Source organism: Phascolarctos cinereus, unplaced genomic scaffold (genome assembly GCF_003287225.1).
Source record: "Phascolarctos cinereus isolate Bilbo 61053 unplaced genomic scaffold, phaCin_HiC Scaffold_2;HRSCAF=192, whole genome shotgun sequence".
NCBI classification, from domain to species: Eukaryota; Metazoa; Chordata; class Mammalia; order Diprotodontia; family Phascolarctidae; genus Phascolarctos; species Phascolarctos cinereus.
The window spans coordinates 275,216,385-275,231,139 of record NW_027555625.1 but is presented as its reverse complement, the minus strand read 5'-3'; the positions used below and the strand labels follow the sequence as shown (position 1 = coordinate 275,231,139).

At 38.0% G+C, this 14,755-nt stretch overlaps 1 protein-coding gene across 1 annotated transcript in view; it reads right to left on the bottom strand.

The window, feature by feature from the left end:
* Nucleotides 1–354: 354 nt before the first annotated feature.
* LOC110207508 (liver carboxylesterase 1-like) overlaps nucleotides 355–14,755 on the bottom strand; it is a 71,531-nt gene continuing 57,130 nt past the window's right edge. Inside the window, 4 exon segments of the mRNA XM_020985202.2 lie at nucleotides 355–532; nucleotides 671–743; nucleotides 3,331–3,335; nucleotides 6,816–6,942. Of these exon segments, the coding sequence (XP_020840861.2) occupies nucleotides 355–532; nucleotides 671–743; nucleotides 3,331–3,335; nucleotides 6,816–6,942 (383 nt within the window).

Sequence of the window (14,755 nt, the reverse complement as noted above, 5' to 3'; positions counted from 1 at the left end):
TCATCTCAATACCTGAAACCAAGACACTGACATAGGTACCAAGAATTCCAAGTAAAGTGGACTTTATTTAATATATTAGCATAATCCAAAGCCAGCCTCACCCACTAAAAACATTTCAGAAGAGAAAGTAATCTTTGGCTCCTCATGGCCCCCAGTGCTAAAGTTTTGTTTCCTTCCCTTTATGAGACTGATATACGGCTATTTCTGTTTCTGTTTCTTTTTTTTTCCCTCCACCCATGCTGAGAAGCTCTCTGACCACCAAAGGACCAGGCATCTATGCCAAGTGAAACAAAAATCTCTTGCCTTTGAGGTCTACTGAAGCCTCTTTACTATGTAATGGCAGACCTCACCAGATTAAAGCTCAACGTATTCTCTCTTCACCCCAGCTGTCTCCTTTGATATGACCTCAGTCCAAAATTCTACTTCTTTCTCCTTCAGATTTTTGGCTGCTTTGGGGGTGATGTTAATTTGGAGGCAACCTTCATTCTGATTATAGCCAGGCCACTTTGGCAGTCCTTCCCCATTAGGGTTTCTGAAAAAAAATTCAATATTTTAAAAATGAAAATACTCATTGAATCAGTGGTGGTGGTTAAAAAAAAAAAAGGAGAGATACCTACAAAACATACTAAAGGAAAAATCCCTAGTAGCTCCCCTGTGTTACCAGTCTTACCCATTCTTAGCAAAGTTAGCCGAGTATTTCATCACAGTCCTGCTAAGTTTCTTCTCCTCCTCTGATGAGTCTGCTGAAAATGAGAATTGAAGATATTAGAATGTGACTAGAATATTTTTAGGCATAAAATTGGGAGCTATATGCTCAGTGCCCATCTCATACTCCTTTCACACCTACTCCCACTTGTGAGTTTTCCCATACTCCTGCACTTTACAATGTTGCATACATCCTGGTGTGTCCTGCCCAGGTATTGCTATGACCCAATACCTCTTTATTTCTTTAACTTTTTTTTTGCTAATCCCACCAAGATTTTACCTTTCTTTTCTCTAGAAGTAATTTTAAGAAATAATCAAATAACATCTAATAGATGCCATGTCATGTGCATATGTATTTAAAGAGAAGGAACCAATTGTAAAGGAATTAGTCTCTAATGGTGGAATTTCAGGGATAAGCAATAGCTTAGCAGGAGAGAGATTTTGGAAAGGAGAATGAATACTAATAAATAGTATCAAGGATCATAAAATTTTACTTACAGGAACCATCTAGATCTTTGATAGTCAAAGGGCCATACTTGAGGACCTAGAGGGCCACATGTGGCCTTGAGGCTGCAGATTCCCCACCCTTGGCCTAGGACCCCTCCCCTTTATTTTGTAGATAATGAGGCTAAAGAGTAAGTGACTTGTCCAAGGTCATATATCTAATAAGCAGCAAAGCTTAGATTTGATGTCTTCTTAGGTCTTCTGACTCCAAATCCATTTGTTATGTTACACCACTTCCAGCTTGTATCTAAGGCCTAGGGATCCATTGTGTTAAACATTAAACCTCAAAGCCTTTGCTGAGAGTAGCAATTAAAATGTCAAGGTGGTCTGCATTCAGATTTTCTCTCAGAGGCGGAAATATGTAGAAATCCTCAGGAAGCCCAATAAAGGTGGCCAGAACTGGCTGTGCTTGAAAGGAAAATGGGCATCCAGTGCATAGAGCAGGGGTGGGGAACCTGCGGCCTTCAGGCCACAAGTGGTATTATACCTCCTTAACAAACTGCTTTGTTCTGTAAAATTTGGATTCAATCAAAAGGCCACACTTAAGTATCTAGAAGGCCACATGTGGCCTTCAGGCCACAGGTTGCCCAACCCTGGGTTAGACCAAAACCCCTAGACGCAAGGGTTGCTGTTACATGGCCATCATATAAATTAACCTTGAACACACTGATTAGCATTTTGATTCTGTGGCACAGAGACTCCTCTAAAGTATATCTTTCCTGTGTCCATGTTACTATGAGGAGCCTCTAAAGCAGGGCAGACTATCAGTGAAAGCTAGGCCCAAGAGGTAGAGCTATGTGAATACTCTAGTGACAGGATATAAGCTTATTTTTTTCTTCGACCCCAAGTGCCTACTTCGGTGCCCAGACCTTCAATAAATGCTTATTGATTTATTGATTGTTCATGATATTCTTTCACCGAGAATGCTCTCATAATTGGAATTAGAATTAAGATGAACTTTGGATGAAGGATACCTAGTCCATCCAATCCTCAACAGGAATCCCTCCTACAACATTCTTAACAAGTGGCCATTCAGCCTTTGCTTTGTTGTGGTTGCTGTTGTTGTTATCATTTCAGTTATGTCCAACTCATCAAGAAGCCATTTGGGGTTTTCTTGGCAAAGATGCTGAAGTAGCTTGCCATTTCTTTCTCCAGCTCATTTTGCAGATGAGGAAACTGAGACAAATAGAGTTAAGTGACTTACCCAGGGTCACACAGTTAGTAAGTATCTGGGTCAGATTTAAATTCAGGTCTTCCTGACTCCAGGGCCAGTGCTCATCTACTGCACCACCAAGCTGCCCTCAGCCTTTGATCTCATGAAACAGAAGGACACTCTGGGACATTTCTAATTATTAAGAAATTTTCTTCACATCAAGCTGAAGTTCATCTCTCTCTATAACTTTCATGCACAGCTCCTAGGTCTACCCAAGCAGAGCAAGGTTAATTCTTCAAATCCTTGACAAAGCTGTCCGATCCTGCAAAGTCTTCTCCTCTTCAGGTTAAATATCCTGTTTGTTTCCTTCAAGCATTGCTCATATGACAAAGTCTAAAGGCCCCTCACTCTCCTGGTTCCTTTCCCCTGGATGTTCTACAGCTTGTCAATGTCTTTTCAAAATATGGTACCAGACCTGAACGCAATATGCCAGATACCATCAAAACAAAGAACATTATAAGAATATTATCATCTCACTAATTCTATACACTACGATTCCATCAGTTTAGCCCCAAATGCCATTTACTCCTTGTGGTAAGAAGAAACCCTTGTTCAGTGATGACACATAAAGCTTAGGATACATTGCCTAGTGAAAGAATCCTGGGAAGGGGCGTAGGGAGCCAAAAGATCTTCATTTTAGTTCTGGTTCTGCCACTAAATTTAGGGAATGCGTGTCATTTCTCAGGGCCTGTTTCCTTATCTGGGGGGAATAGCTAATAACCATTCCCATTTAAGAAACTTTAATTGCTTTCTATCATGTCCAAGATCAATATAAAAATCCTTTGTTTGGCATTTAAAACCTTCATTGCCCAGCCAACTCTTAGCTTTCCAGTTTCTTTTATACCTAAATCTCCCCCCACTCACCCACCCCTGTTTTCTCTATGATCCAGTGACACTGACCTCCTTACTGTTCCTTGCACAATACCATCTCACCCAACAGTGCATTTTCACTGACGGTTCCCCTCCCATAATTTAAATTCTCGCACTCCTGATAACTGCTTTGGCTTCACTGGCTTCCTTCAAGTCTCAGTAAAAATTCCACCTTCTGAAAGAAGCCTTTCCTGCTCCTCCTTAGTCTATGTGCTTTCTCTCTGAGATGATTATCTGTAATTTACTCTATCTGTCCATCTATCTATCTATCTATCTAGTTTGAATATAATAATTTGCATGTTGTTTCCCCTATGAAACTGTTAGCTCTTTGAGAGCAGGGGCTGTCTTTCACCTTACTTTACATCCTTCCATCTCCATGCTCCCCTCAGTGCTCAGCACAGTGCCTGGCACATACTAAGTACTTAAATTCTTATTGACTTCACTTGATTTTCTGCTTCATAGGAGATGCTGTGAGAATCAAGTGAGATGATTGGTAAATTAAAAGGGTTAAGGAATTGTTTAAGTTAAATATTATTTTCCAAATAACCAGTAAGTAATATTTTGATAAGGTTTTTATAGCAAGAAGAGATCAATCACCTTTCAAAAATGGAATCCCAGGGGCAGAGGCAAGATGGCGGAGTGAAAGCAGTGACTTGCTTGAGCTCTCCTCCAAACCCCTTCAAATACTCATAAAAAATGGATCTAAACAAATTCTGAAGCAGCAGAAACCACAAAAAAACAGAGTGAAACAAATTTACAGCCCAAGACAACATGGATGATTGATCAGAAAGGTGTGTCCCGCCGGGCTGGGAGCACAGCGCAGCACAGCATGGGTGCGCAGGCTGCAGCAAACCTGGAGCAGGCCTCAGAGGACTGAATGACGGGCAGCTGTGGAGGTTTCCAGACTCCTCAATCCACAAATGCCAAAGACAACTTAGAAGGTCAGTGGGAAAAGTCTGTTTCTGTGGTGCCTGAGAAAGGAAGGCGGCATTTCAGCTCCATTCCCTAAGAGCGTGGCCCTGTGGGGGGCAGCTGCTTCCCGAGCTTCCGGCCCACAGACTGAGGGGGAATCCAGTGGCTGATCAGAGAGGGATTGCAGGGATCTCTTTGCCAGTGCTGAGGCAGGAATCTCTTGCTTTGCCCATGTTTGGATCTGGGCCACAGTTCTGGGCAGCGGTGCTGGGGTGAGGAGGAGTGCTGGTGTGGTGGAGCTTGTAGTGATTGTGGAGAGAAGGCCCTCCTCACAGTTACAGGACAGAAAGGAGTACTTATAGTCGCAGGCCAGGAAAGGAGTAAACACCTGGCCCCTTATCATACCACCTTGGAAGAACTGAAAATTTACAGGTCCCTACAAGTATCTCTGAAAACAGCTGTACAAACCCCCCGAAGCTTGGGACAGTACATTCTCCACATTGGAAGCAGATTCGTACCTTAACAAAGAGTTTAAAACTCAAGTAATTGGCCGGGATCATGAGCAAGCAGCACAAAAAGAGTCAGACTATATTATCTTACTTTGGTGAAAAAGAAGACCAAAATATACAACCAGAAGAAGACAACAAAGTCAAAGCCCCTACATCCAAAGCCTCCAAGAAAAATATGAATTGGTCCCAGGCCATGGAAGAGCTCAAAAATGATTTTGAGAAGCAAGTTAGAGAAGTAGAGGAAAAACTGAGAGTGATGCTAAAGGAGACCCAAAAAAATACTGAAGAAAATAACACCTTAAAAAATAGCCTAACCCAAATGGCAAAAGAGGTCCAAAAAGCCAATGAGGAGAAAAATGCCCTAAAAAGAAAAATTGGCCAATGGAAAAGGAAGTCCAAAAGCTTACTGAAGAAAATACTTCCTTAAAAATTAGAATAGAGCAATTGGAAGATAGTGACTTTATGAGAAATCAAGACACAGTAGAACAAATCCAAAAGAATGAAAAATTAGAAAACAATGTGAAATATCTCATTGGAAAAACAACTGACCTGGAAAATAGATCCAGGAGAGAGAATTTAAAAATTATTGGACTATCTGAAAGCCATGATCAAAAAAAGAGCCTAGACATCATCTTTCAAGAAATTATCAAGGAAAACTGCCCTGATATATTAGAACCAGAGGGCAAAATAGAAATTGAAAGAATCCACAGATCTCCTCCTGAAAGAGATCCCCAAAGGAAAACTCCTAGGAATATTGTAGCCAAATTCCAGAGTTCCCAGGTCAAGGAGAAAATATTACAAGCTGCCAGAAGGAAACAGTTCAAGTACTGTGGAAACACAATCAGGATAACACAAGATTTAGCAGCTTCTACATTAAAGGACCGTAGGGCATGGAATATAATATTCCGGAGGGCAAAGGAGATAGGATTACAACCAAGAATCACCTACCCAGCAAAACTGAGTATAATCCTTCAGGGGAAAAAATGGTCATTCAGTGAAATAGAGGACTTTCAAGCATTCTGATGAAAAGACCAGAGCTGAATAGAAAATTTGACTTTCAAATACAGGACTCAAGTGGAACATGAAGAGGTAAACAGGAAAGAGAAATCATAAGAGACTTATTAAGATTGAACTGTTTACATTCCTGCATGGAAAGATGATATTTATAACTCATGAGACCTTTGTCAGTATCAGGGTAGTTGGAGGGAAAAAATTATATGTATGTATATGTAGATAGACAGATAGAGGGCACAGGGTGAGTTGAAGATTAGAGGGTCATATCTGGAGAATAAAATTAAGGGATGAGAGAGGATTATATTAGGAGAAGAAGAAAGGGAGAGGTAGAATGGGGTAAATTATCTCACAAAAAAAAAACAACAGAAAAGTCTCTTACAGTGGAAGGGGAAACAGGGGAAGGTGAGAGGGAATGAGTGAATCTTATTCTCATAGGATTTGGCTTAAGGAGGGAATAACATACACATTCAATTGGGTATGGAAATCTGTCTTACCCTACAGGAAAATGGGGGGGGGGAAGGGGACAAGAGAGCAGGGGAATGATAGAGAGGAGGGCAGATTGCGAAAGGGGTTAATCAGAAGTAAATACTTCTGAGGAATACAGGATCAAAAGAAAGAATAGAATAAATGGGAGGGCAGGATAGGATTAAGGGAAATAGAGTTAGTTTTTCACAACATGTCTACTATGGACGTGTTTTGCATAACTGCACATGTACAACTTATATTGAGTTGCTTGCCTTTTCAATGAGGGTGGGTGGGGAGGGAGGAAGAGAGAAAATTTGAAACCTAAAGTTTTAAAAACATATGTTTAAAAAAAATGTTTTCACATGCTCTTGGGAAATAAATATAGGAAATGGGGTACAGAAGTCTATCCTGCCCTACAGGAAAATAGAAGGGGAAGGGGATAAGAGAAGGGGAGAGAGATAGAAGAGAGGACAGAGTAGGGGAAGGGATATTCAGAATGCATGCCATCTGGGGGTGGGGGCAAGGGGGAGATGGGGTGAAAATTTGGAACTCAAAAACTTGTGGAAGTGAATGTTGAAAACTAAAAATAAATAAATTTATATTAAAAAAAAACAAAAGAAAACAAAAATGGAGTCCCAACGACATAAAGAATTTCATCCCCATGGTCTGCCTTCACTGTCTCTGGTTTCAGGTTGGTTGAGAAGTTTGGCCAATGCTGAAATTCATACATGTATGTGGGTGCACCTGATGCTGAAAGAAAGAAGAGTGGAAAATTCAGTATATCAAGTTTTCTACCTCAGATATACTTACTTGCAAGGGAGTCCCTACAGGATGCTTGGTAAATACGAAAGAATTTTGCTCTGAGTTCTTATGTTAATTTAATTAATAGGGGACCTTAAATTCTGGGTATATAAGAGAACTAGAGGAGCTGACAGAGATATACAGAGTGATAGCTGGTACTGATAGACATAATTTTCCTAATGTTGAATACCATCTTCAATTCAGTAAAAGATCTGCAGCCTTGATCACAGAATCTTAGTTGTCCAGGACCATTTAGTCCAGTCTTCCCTCATTTCCATCAGATGGTTCCTTATTCCTAAGCACATGGTAACATTATTATACCCCAAGATGAATTAAAGTTCCACAGAAGTTCATAGCCGAAAGAAACCTCAGGAGCTTTCTAGTCCAGCCTATCCCTGAAAAAGAATCCCACAACAGCCTAACCAACGCATGAGCAACCATCAGCTGCTTGAAGACCTTCAGTAAGGGGACACCACTACTTTTCATGACAGCCCATTCATTCCACTAGTTTATAACTCTGAGTAGGTTATCTACCTATATATAAGCAGTTCTTTTTTTTTACATTAAACCTAATATTCCCTTTTTGTAATCAATCCCTTACTCTCAACTCTTCCCTTTGCAGATACACAGAACAAGCTTAATCCTTGCCTCCCCTCCTCCACCAAGATACCTCTTTAAATACTTGCAGAGAGATATCATGTATTTCCTGAACCTTCTCTTCCCCAGGATAAAATCACCAGTTGTTTTTTTTTAACTTATTTTCACATAGTTTAGATTTGATTTATTTCACAATGTTCATTGTCATTTCTGGAATGTTCTCCAATTTATTAATGTCCTTCCTACTGTGGCACCCAGAAATGAACACGTACTCTACGTATGGTATGACCAGCACAGAATATAATGGAATTAAACGTTCTGTTAACTTAACCAGGCCCTCATTTCATTAAGGCAAACATTCTTTGTCTGGATTCTGTTGATTCATTATCCCAACATTCTTATCTCTCCTCAAGCCTCCCACACATTCATCTGAAGACCTTGACTCTGGCTTCACTGAAAAATATTGAGAATATTTGTCAGGAGCTCTTCCCTTCTCCATTTCTTCTTATGTCTCACATCACTTGAAAATCTCCTTCCACTTCTCCTTCACTCTGCTCTCAGATGAAGAAGAGGTTCTTCTTGCCATGGCAAATTCCTTTACATGCACCCTTGATTCCACTCCTTCAAAATTCTCAAGCAAATTGCCTCCTACTTTTATCCCCACTCTCATCTTCCAATATGTCCATGTCTCTCCCATCCTTAAAAACTAAAATCTCATGCAATCTGATCATTCTCAGTAGCTATCATCCTATATCTGTCTACTCCTGCATGACTGAAGTCCTTGAGAAAGAAGACTGCAATCAATGCCTCCATTTCCCTTCCTTTCATTCTTTTCTAAACATTGTACAATCTGGCTTCCAACCTCATGATTTAACTGAAACTGCCCTTTCCGAAGTTCTGAATGTTCTCTCAACTACCTATGAGAACTGGCCTTTTCTCATTCTTGATCTTCCTTGCTATCTCTATAGCATTTGACACTGTTGATTGTCTTCTTTTCTTGGAAAACGTCTTCTCAAGGTTTTAGTGACACTGCTGTCTTCTAGTTCTTTATATCTGACTGTTCCTTCTTATTCTTCTATGCTGGTCACACTGACTAGCTTTGTGGCCTTGGGGGAATAACTGTAATATCTGACCCTGGAGTTAATTGGTAGTTGCTGCAGTTTACTGAATAGGGAGATTACCTAGTCAGACCTATAGTCTAGGATAAGTACGCTATATCACAAAAGCAACATATTAGGACGTCAAGAATATATAAAAATAAAATATATCTATACCTTTTTTTAATCTAGAATTTTCAATGAATCAAAGCAAACTAATGGATTCACAATCTGAAATTCTAGTGTGGCCTATTTAGGTCAAACAGTGTCCTGTGCTCAAAAGCTGTTCCTGTCCACTACATCAAAAAACATATTGCCCTGTGTCCTAATAAAAAATAGTAGAATCAGAATTTGAATCAGATTCTCTGAACCTATTACTCTTTTCTGAAATTATTTTTATATTTCATTAAATATTTCCCAATTGCATGTGAAAACATTTTAACAGTCATGTTTTAAACTTTTGAATTCCAAATTATCTCCCTCCTAACCTTCCTCCCTCCATGAGAAGGGAAACACTTTGATTTTGATTACATATGTGAGGTCATGCAAATATATACATTTCCATATTAGCCATGTTGAAAAAGGAAACACAAACATAATAAAATCATGAAAATAAAGAGAGTTTAAAAAGTATGATTCAATCTGCATTCAGAGTTCATCAGTTCTTTCTCTGGAGGTAGATAACATTTTTCTTCAATTACTTTAGAATTGCATTGGATTATTGTCTTGATCATAGCAGCTAAATCTTTCACAGTCTATCATCTTTATAATATCGCTGTTACTGTATGCAATGTTCTCCAGGTTCTGCTCACTTCAGTTTGCATGAGTTCTATCCCTTCAATTTCTATTCTTTGCCACCACACAAAGAGTGGCTATTATTATTTTTGTACAAATGCACCATTTTTCCTTTTCTTTGATCTCTTGGAGATATAGACCTAGTAGTGGTATGGCTATATCAAAGGGCACACATAGTTTTATGATCTTTTGGGCATAGTTCCAAATGGTTCGCCAGAATAGTTGGACCAATTCACAACTCCACGTACAGTGCATTAGTGTTCCAATTTTTCTACGTCCTCTCTAGAATTCATCATTTTGTTTTTCTGTCATGTTAGCCATTCTGGGGATGTGAGGTGTCTTAGAGATGTTTTAATTTGTATTTCTCTAATCAATAGTAATTTAGAGCATTTTTCTTGTGACTATTGATAGCTTTAATTTTTTTTCTTCTAAAAATTGCCTATTCATATCCTTTAACCATTTATCAATAAGAGAATGAATCTCATTTTTATGAATTTGACTCAGTTCCCAATATATTTGAGAAATGAGACCTTTATCAGAAAAAACTAATTGCAATTTCCTTCCACTTTCCTCTTTTTCTTCTAATTTTGCCAGAATTAGTTCTGTTTATGCAAAAGCTTTTTAATTTCATGTCATCAAAATTATCCATTTTACTTATTGCGATCCTCTCTGTCTCTTGCTTTGTCATAAACTCTTCCATTATCCATAGATCTGACAGCTACACTTTTTGATGCTCTCCTAATTTACTTAGGATATTACCCTTTATGTCTAAATCACCTATTCATTTTTATCTTATCTTGGTATAAAGTGTAAGATGTTGGTCTATGTTTACTTTCTGCCAAACCGCTTTCTAGTTTTTCCAAAATATTTTGGTCAAACATTGAGTTCTTGTTTTATCAAACACTAGATTACTATAGTCATTTACTACTGTGTATTGTGTATCTAATCTCTTCTATTTATCCTCTACTATTTTTTTTATCACATACCAGATTATTTTAATCATTACCATTTTGTAATATAATTTGAAATCTGGTACTGGTGGGCTGCCTTCCTTCACATTTTTTTTCATTGATTCTCTTAATATTCTTGACCTTTCATTTTTCCAGATGAATTTTGCTACTTTTTTTTCTAGCTCTACAAAATAACTTTTGGTAGTTTGATTTGTACAGTACTGAATAAATAAATTAACAGGTAGAACTGTCAGGTATTGTAGCCCAATAATTCTTAAATTAGCTCTCCTCAATATATTGTCCAGGTCAGGTACCTTTCCAAATACATATTTTACCTTTTCTTCCATTTTTCTATTCTTTTGAATTTGTTTTAAAATTGTTTCTTGATGTCTCATGGAGTCATGAGCTCTCTTTGGCCAATTGTAATTTTTAAATAATTATTTTCTTCAGTGATATTGTGTAGCCTCTTTTTCCATTTGGCCAATTCTACTTTTTTTAGGCAATTGGGGTTAAATGACTTGCCTAGGGTCACACAGCTAATAAGTGTCAAGTGTTTGGTCTGAGGCTGGATTTGAACTCAGATCCTACTGACTTCTGTTCTATCCACTGAACAACCTAGTTGACCTTTCTTTAGGTTATTTTTCTGCCTCTTTTACCAAGTTGTTAATTTTCCTTTAATATTTTTCCCTTTACTTTCATTTTTTTTACCTATCGTCTTTCTCTACCACTCTGATTTTGAAAAAAAATAGATTTTCAAGAATTTTTGTTGGGCTTATGTCCAATTTACATTTTTCCCCTCTACAGCTTTGCTTGTAGTTATTATGATTTCATTGTCTCTTCTAGATTTGTGTTTTGATCTTCTGTATCACCTTAGTAGCTTTTTATGGTCAAGTCCTTTTTTTGTTGTTTGCTCCTTTTTCAACCCTATTTCTTGATTTGGAATTTTTTGTTAATGTTGGGCTCTATTCTAAGCATGAGAGTTGGGATGTGCTCTTTTTCAAACTTCAGGCTTTTTCACACTACTGTTTTCATAGCTAGTTCTGGAATTTGGGGTGCTTTCAAGGTGGTATGATCTGGGGAGAGGTGTGGTAGTTGCCATCTTGGTCTGCACCTTTCTCTTACCCAGGAAGGGCCCCTAATCCCTTGGTTTTACAATCAATACTGATCCTCAGGGCCCCTCCTTCCTTGGGACTAGAAACGATACTGCATGTCTCGGTCTCTGATCTCTTGGGGCCAAAAGTGATAGTGACTCTTAGGGCCCCCAATCGCTTTTAGCTAAGAATGCTCCTCTCTGCCCCTTGAACTTTGGCCCAGAAGTGGGTATGTGCGATGGAGTTGCCAAGCAACATCTGGTCCTGTATGTAGTGCTACCATAGAGGTACCATGCAATCTCTTACCGTTTGCCAGATCCCCTTACCATCTCTGGCTTGGGATATCCTGAAGCTGCTGCTGCTTCTGTCTCCAATACCTAGTCCAACTGGTAGTGTTTCATCCACATGGTCTCCAGGCCAGCCTCTTCCCCCATGTCACAGATCTCTTTTCCCAACCTCTTATGTTGTTTTGGACTGGAAGAAAGTGTCACTCTGACCTTTTTTCCTTTTTTTTTTTTTTTTTTGGCTCTGCCACTCTAGAATTCAATTTGAGGTATTATTTTAAAGTTGTTTGGAGAAGAATGTTGGGAGAGCTCTGCTGAGTGCTTTTCTATTACATCATCTTGGCACTTTGCCCCTGAAAGCCTTAATGTTCTTTTACTAAAAAGAAGGTCTTTTATTTATTCTGTCTCAGGGTAGGGTTTGAATACTGAGTATTCATTGTTGCCTAATTATTGAGATGAATAAGGTTGACTCTGTTACTACTTGCTATTACTCAGGAACTCACCCATATGAAATCAAGCCAACCTCACAGATGGAATTCCAAATACCAAGTCTTCTAACAATTTTGCAAACAGGTCTTTCCTTTCGATAGGATCATTTGTCATTCCAAGATATTCCTTAGTTAAAACAGGAGTAAGGTCTTTGTGGATTTTCTGAAATGATAAACAAAGAAGTAAAGAGGGAGAAATGACTGGCTTTTCATGCATTCATTCATTAACTAGTATGCATCACATAAGATTGTACCAATTAACACGTTTTTACAACATCATTATACCATAACAAACCTGCACTATAAAGTTATGGTACTTTGTTATGACATCATTTAGCCAATGCCCATTTATAACACTGCCACTGAACCAAATGTCCTTTGAAATACTGTTTCACCTTACATTATGTTTCTGTAAAGACATTTATAAATTTTATGTGAGATATCCTATTTTATGCACTTATATAATGTTTCTATGGTATGCATGTTAGAAGTTATAGAAGTGAATAAGACAGAATTCCTTTCCTCAAAGAGATTATAGTCAAACATAATGTGGCAAGTATATAAGAGAGATATAAACAATGTGATATGGAGGTCCTTCAGAGAAGGATTAGAGTACTTCCATCTTAGAGGAAGAAAAGAATTGGAGAAGGCCTCATTAATTCACTACGTGCAGTCTTTTACTGATCACTGCCTTACAGTGAGGAAAATTAGCTTAAGTTTTCTAGTTCTTAACCAAAGGAAGGAAATACAAAGTAGAGTAAAATTCTGCCTTTTGGAGTGATTTTTTTTTTTGCCTTAGGATGCTAGGCATCATAGTGACTTGAAAATCATGTAGGATTAAGAGTCAGAATTCTTTGATTTAAACCCTGGTACATATATATATATATATATATATATATATATATATATATATATATACATACATATATGTTTGTGTGTCTGTGTGTGTGCGTGTATATATATATATATGTATATATGTATATATTTATATACGTATATTTATATGTATGTGTGTATATGCATACACACACACACACACACACATATATATATATATATATATATATATATATATATATATATATATATATATATATATATATATATATATATATATATATATATATATATATATATATATATATATATGTATGTATGTATTGGATTCTATGATCCTTTCTAGCTCTGACATTCCAAAGTCTAAGTTCCCTCCCGGCCCTGACATCATAAAGTTCTACATGTCTTACAACAAGTGGGTAGGAGTGCCATAACAGTGCCATTGCTGTTTCTTGGTCCGGTATGCCTTCTGAGAGAGGGAACTTCATCAACTGCACAAAACAATCATTTCACATAAAAAAAAAAACAATTAACATATGAAATAAAGCAGGCTTTATGAAACAAACATGGAGAGTACTCATTTTATTTTGGCTTAAATTGAGTTAATCAGTGAATTTACCTGGCTTATTAAATGTCCTAGGAAACATCTGAAGTGGAAATCAGGTAAATGTTTTTAAAAGTATGAGAACAGCAAATGCCCCACTTCTACTCAGCCAACAGGCATATCCATTAATACGAAGATCTCTGTGGTGCCCAAATAATCAGAAAATATGAAGCTTCTAGATTACTGTTCCTCAGAGTTTACTTAGGTAACTAGGTAAGGGGGGAAACTGAATCTTCAGTCCTTTTAGCAATGCCTTTAGAAGTCTCCCACACACCATCTGTGATTCCTGAAATTCTGGCATTAGAGTTTCCTTTAGATTATAAGATTGTTCACAAGTAGAATATAAATAACATTGAGAAATTTAATTGAATGAACTAGTTACTTCTTACATGAGCCATTTAAATTTGGGAAGATAAATTCAGAAAAGGATTTAGAGCTGGAAGTAACCTCTAAGATCTCCTTGTTCAATGACCTCATTTTAAATATATGCATATACCCCTGTTTAAACCAATTACATAGAATAAGGACAGAGAAACTTAAATGTAAAGGGAAGGACTTTCAGATGTAAAGGTAACATTCTGCAACTTGGATAGGGTGGGAGGTGAAAATAGCATGTGAAGAAGCCATCAAGATAATGGATTTATCCTGAGACCACAGACTATTTCAAAAGCTCTGTTTCCAGCCTTTCATCTGCATGAACTGGACTCTGGGGACTGTAAGGTGGCTGATCATAAGTAAGGGCAGAACTCCTCACTGGGAGAAGCCATCTTTGAAGCAGAAAAAATGGTCAGTCAGAAATGAGTAGACCTCTCTACCCCCTCCCTGGACGTCACAAAACTAAGACCCAAAGCTCTGAAGGAATCAAAGGGGAGAGACTTCTGTCAGTCTCAGGCTAAGGGTTGTGGCCCTTGCTGAAAAGAGCACTGTAACACTTCAGCTGAGAAAAGTGTTGTAAGAGAGCCTGAGATTGTTGAAGATTTCAGATGTCCAACAAACACCAAGCACAGGAAATACAGAAG